We start from the raw sequence: 16,636 nt of genomic DNA, 5'->3' as shown, positions 1-16,636 counted from the left end.
ATGCTTGATTTCCCTGCCTGACAAGAATCTATCCATCTATCTCATAAACATATTTAATGACCCAACCTTCATTACCTCCTGTGACTGAGATGCAATGTCATACTACCCACTGACAGAAATAGATTTCTCCTCATCTGTGTCCTAAAAAGGTGACGTCTAGTTTTAAAACAGTGGTACATGGTTCTGGACTGACTTACAACAGGAAACGTCCTTCCCATGTCCACCTGTCAAGATGGTTCCAGATCATGTACACTTCAATCAAGAACTCTCAGTCTTCTAAACTCCAATGGAAATAAGCCTGCCCTGCCTAACCAAACCTCACAAGACAATCTACTCATTCCAGGTATCAATGAAGCAAAACTACTCTGAACTGCCTCCAATACACTAACCTACTTCCTTAAGTAGAGACCAAAACTGCACATAGTATCACCAATTTCTTATATAACTGAGGCATAACATTCTTACTTTTATATTCAATTTCTGTTGTGATAAAGAATAGCCTTCCATTAGCCATCTTGATTATATGTTTTACCTGCACAGAAGCAGTCTCCTGGTTGTAAAGAGGTTCTGTTTGCACATTGATTTTTACACAGGTCAGAATATAATAGAGGACAATATTAAGGAGCCATTTATAAGTGCAGGAAATGTTTGTACTTTGGATCTTTAAAATTACACCACTGGATAAGATTGAGTTCATTATTTACAAGCATTCAAAAGTCAAGTGTTTGTAAATTGGGAGACTCTGTCCCAATGTTTTGTGACTCATGCACCAGGATACCCAAATCCCTCTGTACCTTGGAATTCTGCAGTCATTCCCCAATTAGAGTCATAGAGTCATAGAGATGTACAGCATGGAAACAGACCCTTCGGTCCAACCCGTCCATGCCGACCAGATATCCCAACCCAATCTAGTCCCACCTGCCAGCACCCGGCCCATATCCCTCCAAACCCTTCCTCTTCATATACCCATCCAAATGCCTCTTAAATGTTGCAATAGTACCAGCCTCCACCGCTTCCTCTGCTAGCTCATTCCATACATGTACCACCCTCTGTGTGAACAAGTTGCCCCTTAGGTCTCTTTTATATCTTTCCCCTCTCACCCTAAACCTATGCCCTCTAATACTCTTTTCTCATACTTCCTGCCAAAATGAATAATTATGCACATTATCCTCCATCTGTTATACTTTTGTTTACACACTCATCTGTATCCATTTGCAAATTTCTTATGTCTTCTGTGTAACATACCTTCCTACTTATCATGGTGCCACCTTCAAATTTGGCTATCGTGCTTTTGCTCCCCTCTTCCTAGGGAGTGTTGCTGAACAAAGAGACCTTGGAGTGCAGGGTCACAGCTCATTGAAAGTAGAGTCACAGGTAGACAGGATAGTGAAGAAGGCATTTGGTATGCTTTCCTTTATTGGTCAGAGTATTGAGTACAGGAGTTGGGAGGTCATGTTGCAGCTGTACAGGACGTTGGTTAGACCACTTTTGGAATATTGCATGCAATTCTGATCTCCTTCCTATTGGAAGGATGTTGTGAAACTTGATAGAGTTCAGAAAAGATTTACAAGGATGTTGCCAGGGTTGAAGGGTTTGAGCTGAAGGGAGAGGTTGAATAGGCTATGGCTGTTTTCCCTGGAGCATTGGAGGCTGAGGGGTGACCTTATAAAGGTTTATAAAATCATGAGGGGTATGGATAGGGTAAATAAACAAGGTCTTTTCCCTCAGGTGGGGGAGTCCAGAACTAGAGGGCATAGGTTTAGGGTGAGAGAGGAAAGATATAAAACGTTTTCACGCAGATCATGTACACTTCAATCAAGAACTCTCAGTCTTCTAAACTCCAATGGAAATAAGCCTGCCCTGCCTAACCAAACCTCACAAGACAATCTACTCATTCCAGGTATCAATGAAGCAAAACTACTCTGAACTGCCTCCAATACACTTACCTACTTCCTTGAGTAGAGACCAAAACTGCACATAGTATCACCAATTTCTTATATAACTGAGGCATAACATTCTTAGGTGGTGCATGTGTGGAATGGTCTGCATGAGGAAGTATTGGAGGCTGGTACAGTTACAACATTTAAAAGGCATTTGGATGGGTATATGAATAGGAAAGGTTTGGAGGGATATGGGCCGGGTGCTGAAGAAGGGCTTATGCCTGAAACATTGATTCTCCTGTTCCTTTAATGCTGCCTGACCTGCTGCGCTTTTCCAGCAACACATTTTAAGCTCTGATCTCCAGCATCTGCAGTCCTCACTTTCTCCTTGGGATATCTGGTCGGCATGGACGGGTTGGACCGAAGGGTATGTTTCCATGCTGTACATCTCTATGACTCTATGGTTCTACCTAATTCATTGATGTTAATTATAAAAACTTCAGGGTCTAGCTCTTATTTCTGTGGAACTCCACTTAAATCCTGCCAATCAGAAAATGGCTCATTTATACATTCTCTCTATTTTCTGCCAGCCAGCTAGTCATCTATTCATGTTACTATTTTATGCTCTATACCATAAGCTTGTATTTTCTGCAGTGGCCTTTGATGTGGCACTTATCAAATGCTTTCAATGGGGCAATTATGGATGAGCAATAAATGCTGGCCTTGTCAATGATGCCCATAACCTATGCACAAGTTTTAAAAATTATGTTTTTGTAGGTATGTTTTCTTATCCTTGCACTATCCTGGTTGACCAATTACAAATGTTAATATGAAAAATTGCACTCTTAACTGTGGTTTGTATTGTTTTACCAGTGTCTACTTTCTCTTATTCTCTATATCATTTCCAAATAGATTTCTATTGGGTTTTTATGTGATATTATCTACCTATACTTACAGAATTTCACAAAGGAATTCCAAACATTTACAATTTTGCAGAGGTTCTTCTTATTAGCCATAGCAATCAGCAGCTATTTTCCTGAATCCTTATAAAAAGGACTGTAAGAAGCATTGAACATAGAGAAATGCTGCTTTAGCAGTTTATAGATAAGGTTGCATTTTTGTGACCAATCATCTAATTAATGTAAGTTAGAACAGGAGTAATTTTAACCCCTAGTTCTTAGCTAGTAAGAAATTCATCCTTGTACAAAAAGAACTTGTTTTAACTTCCAATGTCATAATCACACTGGAAGATTTATAGTCATGTGTTTAGTGTGAACAGATGTAACAAATTTTGCTGCAGCATAAGAAAATTACTGTATTGTGTTTATATCGGCAACTTGCCTTAGCTTGTCATCTTTTCATGATACCTTGATTCATAAGCTCAAAAGAAACTCAAAGTGCTACTTGTTGTTAATGTTCACTGAACAAATACTTTCATCAGATCTGATTATTTAGGCTCTTGTACTCAGACTTTATGATGCACTTAAAACTTATAGGGAACTTGATCCTCACCACCTTCGCTTCAGTCAAACTCATTGTCATGTGTGGTGTTGCATTTGCAGATAGGTCACTGGAAGACGATAAAAGTGAGGAACATTCCTCTGCAATTTAGGAGACAGAAGTCATGAAAAGTTGTTGCACCGTACTTCCGAGGGAAGTGAGAATGACAAAGCAGTCTTCAGTCAGTAACCTGTTGCTGGCAAGATGTCATCAAGCTCACCAAGTCCCCCATCAAGAGTATCATACCTCCTCCCAAAATGCTGACATGTCTCACAATTACAGTGCTGGGTTCAATGGAGGGGAAGCCTCTGTTAGAAAACAAGGACAGCGAGTACTCGAGAAATATAGTAGGACAGGTATCATCTGCAGAGCGGAAAAACAGAGTCAATGCTTCAAGTCCAGTAACCCCTCATCAAACTCTATTGGCTTTAGTTTGTTACCTATTAGGTACAGATGAGGTGAAGTAAGAGTTTGGGGCACATTAGAATTAGATTTTATTGTCATGTGTACTCAAGTACAGAATTACAGGAGTACACTGAAAAGAGTACAATATTGTCACTCCTGGCACCATCTTAGGTACAAAAGGCACTGAGGTACGAAACCATTGATACAAAATAGAAAAATAAAACAAAGTTATAAATTCAACATTGCAGTTCTTCTAAGTATAATCTATTAAAGAAATATAGTTAAAAGTTCAACATTGCAGTCCTTCTATAGCCATGGACCTACAGTTGCTCCACGCTGGGCTCACCAGGGTCCAACCCCCCTCTTCCCCCCCCCCACAATACATCACTGGACTGAGTGACTCACTGGCGAACACCATCTGGATTCAGCATCTGCTTCACTGTCAAGTGCCATCCGGACACACCATTCGCTTCACTGCCAAGTGCCATCCAGTCTCACCATTCGCTTCACTGCCAAGTGCCATCCAGGCTCCCCAGCCACTCCTTCACCAACCCTCAATGATGCGCCAGCCCCAGCTGCTGCCACGTTCTAGACTCTGATGCCAATGCCAAGAGCACCATTGCCTGTATGACTGAGCCCTCTTCAGAAGGAAAGTTAAAGTAAAAAAAGCCACTTCAAACTTGAAAAAAGAAAAGAAGGAAAAAGAGAAAAAGTGGATGGAATGGATGAGATGCAGACTCAACGACTGAATGCAAGAAACTTCTTAGATTGAAGAAGAGATTTAAGGTTCTTAACACAGTAGTGTGCATGTCTTAGGGGAACTGAGTGGCCATAATATAAGATATCAAATAAGAAATTGGACTTGTTAGCATCTTTTTTCAGTACCTTTACTGAGTTCCAGTATGTAATTATGATGCACACATGCGCTTGTAACATGAAACATGTCAGACAGCAGATTGATACAGTCATATGTGCACATGCTGTGAATCTCCATCTGAGTTATGCAGGGCAAACAAATCAGAATGTCAATCAGTGTGCAATTATATTTCATTTAAAGGTGTCATTAACTATTTATAGATTAGTATCTGGTTGATTTATTTTGGTAGTTGCTATATTTCATTAGTTATCTCGTGCTTCTTATAGTTTCATCAAATTTAAGCTGAAATAACTCCACAGAGGCCAGTATCCCATCAACAAGTCACCATTTTGTGAATTTTGTTAAAGACAGGTTCTGCAATCGCTACACCGGTATCAAACTCCATTAGAACTAGATGACCATTTTACCAGATGTTTATTTTGATTGGTTCTGATTTGGATATTGCTCAGCAATTTAACAGCTCCAAGCCAGATGTAGGTAGGCTTTCCAGGGAATGCAGTCTCCTGGATACTGGCCTATGAGGTCTCTTACTCAATTCAGGCCTAGTGGGACTCTTTTGCTGTCTTGAGCCCAAATACCAGCAGCAACTACAATGGCCTGCCGGCCTAGATCCTGAAGAAAATGTGAACTGTTTGGCCAAGGCTCGTTTACGGGTTTTTCTATGGTCTGACCTGAAGTCCCCCTCTGTTCAGGATATGCAATTGTCTTCACTCAAGTAGTGTTCCCCAAGTTCAGTTGTACAGGCGACAGTGTCCACTTCCGTCGGTATGCCCTGTAATTCATATGCTCTACTTGCCACATTTTCCATTGATAAAGTCAGTTATTATCATGTTTGAAGTCAAATTGGGTTTCAGTCAGTAGAAGCTTTTGCATGCTTACATCATTAATTCCGCATACCAAATAGTCTCTTAGCATCTCATTAAGGGTTAAATCAAAGTCACATGCCTCTGCCAGTCATCTTAACCTGGTCAAAAATCATGACACAGAATCTCCTCATTCTCGAACTGTCAAGTAAGACCGATAGCACCTCAGTATTAATGGAGGCTTGGGGCTGTAGTATTCCGTAACTAAATCCATCAACTCTTGAAAGATTTTACTATCTGGTGCCTCAGGAAATGTTAGGCTCCTAATAACCAAAAATGCTGTGGGTCCACAAGCTATCAGGGAACTACTCTTTATTTATCATCTGCCCCAGTACCATTTGCCTGGAAAAACTAACGCATTCTTTCCACACACTGGGCCCAGTCTTTGATGGCAGGATCAAGTGGGTCCAGTTTCCCAAATAATGATTTGATGCAGAAATTCTTACCCCAATTCAAAGATGACTGTTGTGAGCCAATTTCTTCAGGAGCATGCTTTAGTTTCATCGCCACTCCACAGAGACTGGCATCCTATCACTGAGCCACCCTTTATTTATATGTGTGGTGTCTTTTTGACACTACTGCAGCTTCCTTAGAGCCACCTCTCAGAGTGAACAGAACCTCTTCCACTCCTGTTGATATCTGTCAGCCAGGGCACCCTGATTGAACCAGATTAACAGCCCCAATCAGGGACTCCTATGAAGTCCATGTGGCTGACATTGTTACAATTACTACAAAACCAACTAGCCAATGCTCCTGCCTTACCTTCCTGACCTTCAGTGCTTGCTGAATGGCACAGGCTGAAAAGAGGTTTCCTGCTCATTCAGCTGCTTGCAGCAATTTGACAGCTAATTCTTTCATCAGGCCTTAGCTTCTAGAAAGTTCCTGTCCTTTTTGATTACAATGTCACATCACAAGACAGCTCAATGTGTTCTTAAAATATGTATACATGATACCTGGGATTTGTTTCCGAGAAAATGGTAGCCATTTCTTTTTTGTTCATTCATGGGATGTGGGTGCCACTGGCTAGGGCAGTATTCATCCCCACTTTTTGATTTCCCCAAAAGATGAACTTGAGCTCCCTCCTTGGATAGCTGCAATCCTTAAGTTATAGGGACACCAATAGTCTTGTTAGAAAGGGATTTTCAGGGTTTTTACCCAGAGACACTAGATGAACCACAGAAGAATTCCTTGTCATAATAGTCTGTATCTTGTAGGGGAACTTGCAGGTGGTTGTTTTCCGATGTATTTGCTACCCTTGTCTAAGTGATAGAAAACACTAGCTTGGAACTTGCTGTTGATGCAGTCTTGGTTAGATACTGCAGTACACTTTGTAGCCACTGTGTGTCAGTGGCGAAGGGAGTGAACATTGAAGGGGGTCAACGGGGTGCGAACCAAGCAGGATGCTTTGGCTTTGTTGGTGTCAAGCTTCTTGGGTGTTGTTGGAGTTGTGCTCATCCAGGCAAATGGGGATCATTTTATCACACACCTGACTTGTGCCTTGAAGATGGTGGACTGGGTATGGAGAATCACAAGGTGAGTCGCTTACCAAAGAATTCTCAGCCTCGGTCCTGCCCTTACATGAGTGATCTAATTTAGTTTCTAGTTTCAGGTGATGTTGATAGTGGGGCATTCAGTGATGGTGGTGCCTTTGAATGCCAAGTAATATGGTTAGATTCTTACAGATTGGAGGGGGTCAATGTCTGACATTTACGTGGCATGCATATTACTTGCCACTTAGCATCCCAAGTCTGAATGTTATCTAGGTCTTGCTGGATACAGGCAGAAACTGCTTCAGTACGCTCACAAGCAGCAGTCTAATAATAACTTGATTTGTTTCTGTGATGTTGCTTCGATAAATGTTGGCCAGAACAATCGGGATGATGCCCATTTTCTTTTTTGAAATAGAACCTGTTATATTGAGCTGAGATTTAATCTCATCCAAGACAACATCTCTTTTAATTGGTATACACTTGATGGGCCAAAGGGACTTTTTCTGTCTTGTAGATGTCTATGACTTTATCAGTTGCATAACATACCTCAGTATAGTACTGGAATGTTCACCTTAATATTTGTACTCACATGCAGTAAAAGCACTTGGACCTAAATCTTCTGGCTCAGAGCTGAGATTGCTACCTACTCAGCCATAACTTATTTACTTAGTATTTGTCAAATATTTGAATTGTGGGACTTTTGCAGAATGGCTGTTCAAATAAGGCACAATGCATTCTTTTCATTTTAATTTAACTTTCATGTAATTGCTATTTTTGTATAAAATGGTCCAGTACAAATATTCACCTGATATTAGAAAAATGCTCATTTATGCGATCATCATAATATCACTTTCAAATGTAGCCATTCATTTATAACATTCATATGATAACATTTGACAGATTGACAAAGAGCAGCATGATAAAATTCTCAGTTTAATTGAGAGTGGGAAGAAAGAAGGAGCCAAGCTGGAATGTGGAGGTTTGCCATGGGGAGATAAAGGCTTCTTCATACAGCCAACAGTCTTCTCAGAGGTTACAGATGACATGCGGATAGCCAAAGAGGAGGTAATGTTGCTTTGTACATGCCAGCTTCTCATACAGCTACATAATTCAGACTTGGAGTCTTAAATAATTCATCGGAAAAGGCAAGGTCATTATTATTTTGTTTCACAGAAGAAGTATTCACTTTCATCATCCATTGTAATACCTATTGTGAAATGTCAATAGGAATACTGGCCTTGACTGAGGTTTGATTCCAGTGTGCCCTCAATAGGCATGCTTCCCTAGCTCTCAAACAAGTTGATAAAAAACAGAATTTCCAAATGGTGGAGTGCTCCGTGTTGTGGGAGGAGAGGCTGGCACTGTTCTATCTCGTAAGAGAAGCAAACCTCCTGGTACGATCCCAGGAGACCACTTAAAACAGCTATAATCTCTGTAACCCAGATCACTCGAACTAATAAGAAAAAGTAAACTTAAAAACTGGGAATATTATGAGAAAAATTGAATTTCACTTTTTTTGCTAAAACTACGATATCTCTACGTTAGGTTACATTTTTAAACTTCAGTACAACTTCATTATTTAAGGTGATATATAAAAACAGGCTGATTAATGGTTTATATTACCAGCCTGTATGCAATCAGTAGTATTGTTAACGTTTAGAAGTCCGACTACAGTTACTCAATTTATTTTTCTGGAGATCTGTAGTTGACTTGATTTATTTGCTTGTCGTAACAAGCGATTTTTTTTTCACGCCATTGATAATTTTCCCTTGTTTTTCAATTATTGCTGCATGGTTCTTGAAGGCAAGAACTCAAGCTTGTACCTCTCTATTGAGTCCCATATTTGTTCAAGTCACAATTCAACAAAGTATAAGTTTGGACAGTATATGTTAGCAGACTGATCATTAGATCTTAGCAAAGAAACTCTCTATAATGGCAGCCATTGTGTCATGGCAAAAATAATAGTACCGCTGAGAAATCATAAATCCCACCCCAAACATAGCTGTTCCCATTTTTCTTTACAGGCACAGAGATGGGGTTGGGGAGTATTCTATGTTTGTGTATTTTATATATAACTATGTAATTCCTGATGAAGGGCTTTTGCCCGAAATGTCGATTTTACTGCTCCTCGGATGCTGCCTGAACTGCTGTGCTCTTCCAGCACCACTAATCCAGAAACACGTCAGCAGCTCCAGTAAAGTGGCATTCTGATAGCCTTGGAGTTTGAAGGCTAAAGTGTGCTGTTCAGACCTGATAAGAACAGGCCTGAATTTTCTGGATTCAGTTGCGCAGCCATTTTAGAGAGACAAGTTACCCCTGTGTATCCGAGGATACCTTCAGCAGAGGTAAGAGGCACGGTGGCTCAGTGGTTAGCACTGCTACCTCACAGCACCAGGGACTCAGGTTTGATTCCAGCCTCGGGCGACTGTCTGTGTGGAGTTTGCACATTCTCACCATGTCTGCGTGGGTTTCCTCTGGTGTTCCGGTTTCCTTCCACAGTCCACAGATGTGCAGGTCAGGTGAATTGCCCATTGTGTTTAATTCATTAGTCAAAGGGAAATGGGTCTGAGTGGATTACTCTTTGGAGGGTCGGTGTGGACTTTTTGGGCAAAAGAGCCTGTTGCCACACTGTAGGGGAATCTAATCTAATCTTTGATAGAGGTCAGATGCCCTGTGGAATTGTTAAGAGCAGACATGAATGTGCATATAAATGCGTAAACCCATTACTGTTAAGATCATTTGAACTGTCAATCCTGTCAAAATTAAGGAGCTAAGCTGCAAACTCAAATGGCGTTTTGTGAATGAGAGTGGTTTTCTTTCCAATATAGTTGTCTACAGTAGGCACAGAAATTTAATTCATCTAATCTCTGCATGGGAGTTGAGGTCTTTCCATGATGAATGTTAGGTGAGTTGCCATGTTAGATGTTGAGACAAAAGGTGGTTGGTAGGGGAATGGGTTGGCATGAGTTGGCATTAATTTGTCATGATTTGGAGGGTGCCAGTGTTGGACTGGGGTGTAATAAAGTTAAAAATCACATAACACCAGATTATAGTCCAACAGGTTTATTAGGAAGCACTAGCTTTCAGAGCACTGCTCCTTCATCAGATGGTTGTGGAGTATAAGTATTATTCGAAAGCTAGTGCTTCCAAATGAACCTGTTGGACTATAACCTGTTGTGATTTTTAACTTAATTTGTCATAGTAGCTATGAAGGGCATGGGAATGGGTGAAATGACAAATGTTGGCATGTCGGGTATGAGGTCCTATGTGGGATTTGGGGGGCTTAACTTGGTAATTGAGGCATGGAGGAACATGGGTTTGGTAGAAGCAGGAGGTAGGATGAGTTGACATGGAGAAGGCATGGGCAGTATGGAGAATGAGGGGAGTGTTTTTTTTTAATTAAACTTCAATATTCTGTTGGTGCATTAAAATAGTCTTGCGCACCTCACTGTGCACCAGGCAACTCCCAATCTCATCCCGGGGTCCCCAGAAGACATTCGAGGGTTCCCCACAAATTGGAATGAAACCTCATCATGCTGGTCCACTTTTTTCCGGGTCAGTTTGTGGAGTGAAGACATGCCACCACTCCCTGTTCTGAACTCGCAAACCAGAAGCAAAATTCTCAGCCTTTGAAGTGGCTTCAGCTGTTATTTGCTATAATCACTGTTATAAATGGATATTGTTTAGTGTCACTATGTAGTAGAAACGTTGTTTGCCGCAGAAATGAGATTTGCCCCAATGTGAAAATTAGATGCAGTGAAATTATGTGCAATTTCTTTTTGATTGCGTTTATGGTGTCACTGTATATAATGACCAAAACAGTTCAATATTCTTCATGCAAGTGTTTAAATTGCATTATTTGGATTTTAAAAAGCTAACAATGCTTTTAAATATGATTGATTTTAAATAGGAAATATTTATGCTACAAGTGAATACAATACAAATATTAATAAAGTAGATGCATGTTAATTCTTAAAGAAAATGAAGAACTGGTGGTACTGGAGATCTGATATAAAGAAAAACAGAAATTGCTGGAGAAATTCAGCAAGTCTAGCGGCACCTGTGAAAAGAAAATAGAGTTAACATTTTGAGTCCAGTTCTGATGAGTGGCCAATGGACTCAAAATATTAAGTCTGGTTTCTCACCATAGGTACAGCCAGACCTGCTGAGTTTCTCCAGCAATTTCTGGGTTATTTTGTGAATTAATTCTTGTCTTCTTAACAATGTTTTTCCTCTTTCTATATAAAAAAAAGATCTTTGGGCCAGTACAACAAATTATCAAATTTCAAACAGTAGATGAAGTTATCAAAAGAGCCAACAACACCCACTATGGTTTGGTTGCTGCTGTTTTCACCAAAGATATTAATAAAGCATTTACTGTTGCTTCAGCTCTTCAAGCTGGGACTGTGTGGTAAGCATTTTTTGAATTTATTTTTTAAAGTACAGTACAACCTGGATTATCCAAACATCAATTATTTGCATTTTGGATTATCTGAACAAGATCTCAAGGTCCCGTAAAAATGGCATTAGGCAGCTAAGCATTCAGGTATTAGTTAAAACGGCATTCTGGTCGGAATTGGCAGATTGTATTGTCAAATAACCAAAGAATGTTTGATAACTGGCACTCAAATTATTGCTTGTTTACGATCAGATTGGTTATCCGAACGATCAGTTATCAGAACAAAATACTCCCCACCCTCTCATTTGGACAATCGACGTTCTACTGTACTTGGCAATATTTCAATGAACTGGAAGTTCAATTGCATTGATTGCATTGCTGAACATATTAATATTTCAATAGGGTCAATTGCTACAATGCCATGCACGTTCAGAGTCCTTTTGGGGGATTTAAGATGTCTGGAAATGGTAGAGAAATGTAAGTATCATTGAAAAAAATTTACTAGTTAAGACTGAAGCACGTGTTTAGTTCAATGTCATTGCATGTTATAAAATATATGGAATTTATATAACAGAAATTAATTAAATGCACATTTGTGGAGGGAGGGATGTAAATATATTTTCTGCTTTGAAGAATCATGGGTTCTACAGAAAGATGGGAAAATTTGAAAATACTGAGAGAAGAAAATCAAGGATTAAAATTCAGATGAGAATTACGTTAATTTTAACAGGAAACTTATTTGTTTAAAGGCTTATGTCAATCCAGCAGGCAGGCCATTATCAGTGCTCTTAATGCACCTAGTTATGGTGAATCAACATTAATCTACATAACATCACAAGTATGTGAACACGTTTCTCCTTAAAGGGATCAATGTACATATTTTAACTTGGAATGATTATACATTATGCTGTACATACAGAGATGCAGCCTGTCAGACTTCAGTGGCCGTAATATAAGCGCAGAAAATATCTGCATATGCACTGCTGACAAGGGGCTGAGGAAAGTGAGGTAGAGGCTGGGATCCTGGCAGGGACAGGGTCAAAGGTCAAAATGAGAGATGGAGCAAGGGACATGGGTTGGCTTGCATCATGAGCAAGGAGAGAAATCTCAGTTTGTCTGATTGATGCATTACTTTCCCTACAAAGTCTGAAGGACCTTTCTTCCTGCAGTGCTGTATTTGACATTGATGCCTCTTTGCATTGTTAGCCAAAGATGTCAGCCTTTCTTTTGCTCATGTGGACTCTGTAAGCTACAATTTTTAAATTACCACAATCCTTAAATGACCACTCATACCTATATATATGGCAGCGACATATCACAGCGGCAGTGATGGAGAGCTCTACTTTCACCTCAGAGGTGGGAAACTTGAACTGTTCTTATTTTGTTTGTGAAACACAGATCTGGAGGGAAACTGATTTAAATTCAGATTTTCTGTAGGATTGAGCCCTTATTGACATAGAGAAGAGTTTCCTTTATATATTTTTAATCAACTTTCAGATGCGTTATCACACACCTCTTGAGCAGATGGGACCTTAACACAAGCCTCCTGGCCCAAAGCTAGAGACACGTCTCCAATAAGATACAATCTCACCACCATGCCTTGTCATTCAGTGGCATTACTATCATTTAATCCCCCACTCTCAATATGTTTGGATTTATCATTGACCAGAAACTCAATTGGACTCTTCACATAAACACAGTGGCAAAAAGAGCAGGTCAGAAACTTGGATTACTATGGAAAGTAATTCACCACCTGACTCCCCAAAGCTTCTGCACCATCTACAAGGCACAAGTAAGGAGTATGATGAAATATTCCCCACTTACCTGGATGGATGCATCTCCAACACCATCAGAACAATGCAGCCTGCTTGATTGGCACCACATCCACAAACATCCACTCCCTCCACGACTGATGCTCAGTAACAGGAGTGTGCTATCTACTGCAGAAATTCCCCAAAGATCCTTAGCACCTTTCAAACCCACAAACACTTCCATATAGAAGGACAAGGACAGGAGATATATGGGAACATCACCAACTTCAAGTTTCCCTCACCATTTGACATAGAAATATATTGCCATTACTTCACTGTCACTGGGTCAAAATCCTACAATTCCCTTCCTAAAGGCATTGTGGATCAACCCACAGCAGGTGGACTGCTGCAGTTCAAGAAGGCAGCTCACCACCACCTTCACAAGGGCAACTAGGAACAGGCAATAAATACTGGCCTCAACAGCATTGCCACATCCTACAAATTAATAAAGAAACTTTGCCACAATAGCCTTAAACAATACTAAAATGTCTGAATGACAGACTATTTGTGCAATTGCAGTAGTTGGATTCAAACCCATTACTCCAAAGAGACTGGAACCTGATTCCAGCAGATTAGACCATGCAGCCACGTTACCTAATGGGGCTTTGTGTCTGCTCAGAGCCATTTAAGGCTGGAATGTACATGGGGTCGATGAAGTGTATGAGTCATTCAGATCCTTCAAGTCAGTCAAAACGAGGCTGTTTGTTATCTTGTGGAAGAGATCTGTGGTCTGTGCCAAAGCTTTCCATTTCAAGAGAGGGAAGCAACATCTCAAAGGGGAGCCAGAGACCTGGTATCCAAGGTAAGGCCAACCCTCACCTCATTGATGTCAATCTGGATCTAAGCTTGGAAGTCATGAGGGAGAGGAGGGAGGTCCTCTTTGGGAGGGGTTATAGAAGGTAATAATGTTACTTCTCTGTTCAGTATTACCTCCCTTGTCTTCAATTCCTTTCATCTACGGCTGAGGCACTTCCCCCAGCAAACTGCTCATTCCAGGATCTCACCATTCTCCAGATCTGTACCTCTCTGGAGGATCGTGTAATGGAGATTTGAGGAAGGGTATCCCTTTACAAGTCCTCTTTCCCTAAGTGGCTCTCTTCTAGAGCTTAGATCCTGCCCCAAGACCACCATACCTGACTTCCAGTCTAAAGCTGCCTTCCTTGCCCAAGCTGCGATGCTGTCACAGTTGACCTGTTTTGGAGGGGAAGCAGGATTCCTATCTACTCACACCCTGAATTTTGCCAGTGTGTTGAAATCATAATTCTATTCAGCGCTGGTATTTTAAAATTACCTCCATTCCCATCTTTTGGTGGGGGGTGTCAAACTTTCAGCTTGTAGGCTGCCAGAACATGTAAGCCAGCAACAACAAAAATTATTAAAGCGATTTCTAACAAGGCAATTGTCCCCAAATAATCTCTGTCCTAATTCAAGATTTTGAAAGTGTTAACATGGTTGTTTTGGCTTTAGATCACACTATGCAGGTGGAACCTGAAACTAACTTGCACAAAAAGTTACTGTAGTTTTATCTTAAGTCTTCTGTTGTGAACAAAAATCCACCAATCCACCACAATAAATGCTCACTCCCTCCATCACCAATATGCTATGGTAGCAATGTATACTGTCTACAAGATTAGATTAGATTACTTACAGTGTGGAAACAGGCCCTTCGGCCCAACAAGTCCACACCGCCCCGCCGAAGCGCAACCCACCCATACCCCTACATCTACCCCTTACCTAACACTACGGGCAATTTAGCATGGCCAATTCACCTGACCTGCACATCTTTGGACTGTGGGAGGAAACCGGAGCACCCGGAGGAAACCCACGCAGACACGGGGAGAACGTGCAAACTCCACACAGTCAGTCGCCTGAGGCGGGAAATGAACCCGGGTCTCTGGCGCTGTGAGGCAGCAGTGCTAACCACTGTGCCACCGTACCGCCCACTCAACAATTGCCCTGCAACAACTCGCCAAGGATCCTTTAACTTGGCATTGACTATTTTGAAGGACAAGAGGGTGGGAACAACACCACTTGCAAGTTCCCCTCCTCACTTGGAACTGTATTGCTATTACTTCACAGCCACAGGGTTAATATCAGGAACTCCCTTCCAAATATCATTATAGTACCTACACTGTATAGACTACAGCAAAGTTGGCTCATCAGTACTTTCTAAAAGGCATTTTTAAGTATGGGCAATTAATGCTAACTTAAACAGCAGTGCCTCCATCCAGTGAAGGAATAATAAAAATTCCCTGTCTCCCCTTGAGGGAAAGAAGCATTTTCATATATTGATAAAAAGCAGGTATTCCTATAATTAAAGCTGCAAATGCCTTTACATTTCTCTTGCTTTTGGAAAACTCCTTCCTCAGTTATTTCCAAGTACAATGAACACAATTATCTGAGCAAAATTGCTGAATATTATTCTTTTTGTCTAGGGGAGAATATGGTCTCCAGGAGTACACCGAGATTAAGACCATCACCATCAAAATTCCACAGAAGAATTGCTAAAATATTCTAAATTAAAATGTTTTATGCCTGAAGAAATTGAAAAGTCTAAAAGCCTCACCTTGTTGGGATGTACCCAAAGCCAAATGTAATGTGTCTGTTTCACCTGTGTAGTTTATCAGTTATGAAGGCCTATATTTTGCCACAGAAAGAATAAATAATGTATCAAAACAGTATGTACCTGTTTGTGTTACACAGCAGTTCAGAAATGAAAAAAAAACGTTTGACAAATATTTAGTTTGGATTTTCTTTTGTTCATAACTTTTGAGATTTTAGTCATTTAAAAAAGACACTCAGCTCAGCTGACTCCATCAATCAAAATGATGTAAGTTCCATTTTTTTTCAAGCACTTATTTTTTTTTTGGCAACTGTCAAGTTGCTCTGAAATTGAGTTATCAAGTGATATCCTACAGATTGTACAAAAAAAGGTTCCCACTATTTTTTCAATCATTTCTGATAGTTAGAAAATTGTATAAATGGTGCCAGAGTGGATTTAGTAAGAGGTAAATGCATTAGTTTGAGATAACTGAACAAACATGAAGCAAAAGTCAAAAAGAAATTTTTCAGCTAGAACAATGAGATCTCCACTACAATTCAACCATACTATAAACGAGAGAGAGTTCACTAGCTTTTTAAAACTCCACTTAAGAAGACTTGCATTGTATAGCACCTTATCATGACTCTCAGAAATGTCTCAAAGCCCAAGGCATGCAATGACATTTTTTGAAGTGCAGTTGTGTACATCACTAAAATCTAACATAAGTTATCCTCTAGAACATCAGTTGTTGTGATAAACACAGCTACCAGTTATAAACAATGAGATGGGCCGACATTAGCTTGATAGCCTGACGCAAAATCGACATAAGTACAATAGACGTTACTTCACATTTTTTTTCTTCTCACCTT

At 40.3% G+C, this 16,636-nt stretch overlaps 1 protein-coding gene across 5 annotated transcripts in view; it reads left to right on the top strand.

Moving 5' to 3' along the window:
• Positions 1 to 15,963, top strand: part of LOC140486161 (aldehyde dehydrogenase 1A1-like) — a 99,284-nt gene extending 83,321 nt beyond the window's left edge. For all 5 annotated transcript variants that reach the window (XM_072584898.1, XM_072584878.1, XM_072584868.1 and 2 more), the window contains 4 exons: positions 7,916 to 8,080; positions 11,269 to 11,426; positions 11,817 to 11,891; positions 15,661 to 15,963. In XM_072584898.1, the coding sequence (XP_072440999.1) occupies positions 7,916 to 8,080; positions 11,269 to 11,426; positions 11,817 to 11,891; positions 15,661 to 15,733 (471 nt within the window). In that variant the 3' untranslated portion in view covers positions 15,734 to 15,963. The remainder of the gene's footprint in view (positions 1 to 7,915; positions 8,081 to 11,268; positions 11,427 to 11,816; positions 11,892 to 15,660) is intronic.
• Positions 15,964 to 16,636: the final 673 nt, after the last annotated feature.

Source organism: Chiloscyllium punctatum, chromosome 2 (genome assembly GCF_047496795.1).
Source record: "Chiloscyllium punctatum isolate Juve2018m chromosome 2, sChiPun1.3, whole genome shotgun sequence".
In the NCBI taxonomy this organism is placed as follows: Eukaryota; Metazoa; Chordata; class Chondrichthyes; order Orectolobiformes; family Hemiscylliidae; genus Chiloscyllium; species Chiloscyllium punctatum.
The sequence above is the reverse complement of the archived record's forward strand: the minus strand, read 5'-3'. Positions and strand labels throughout refer to the sequence as shown.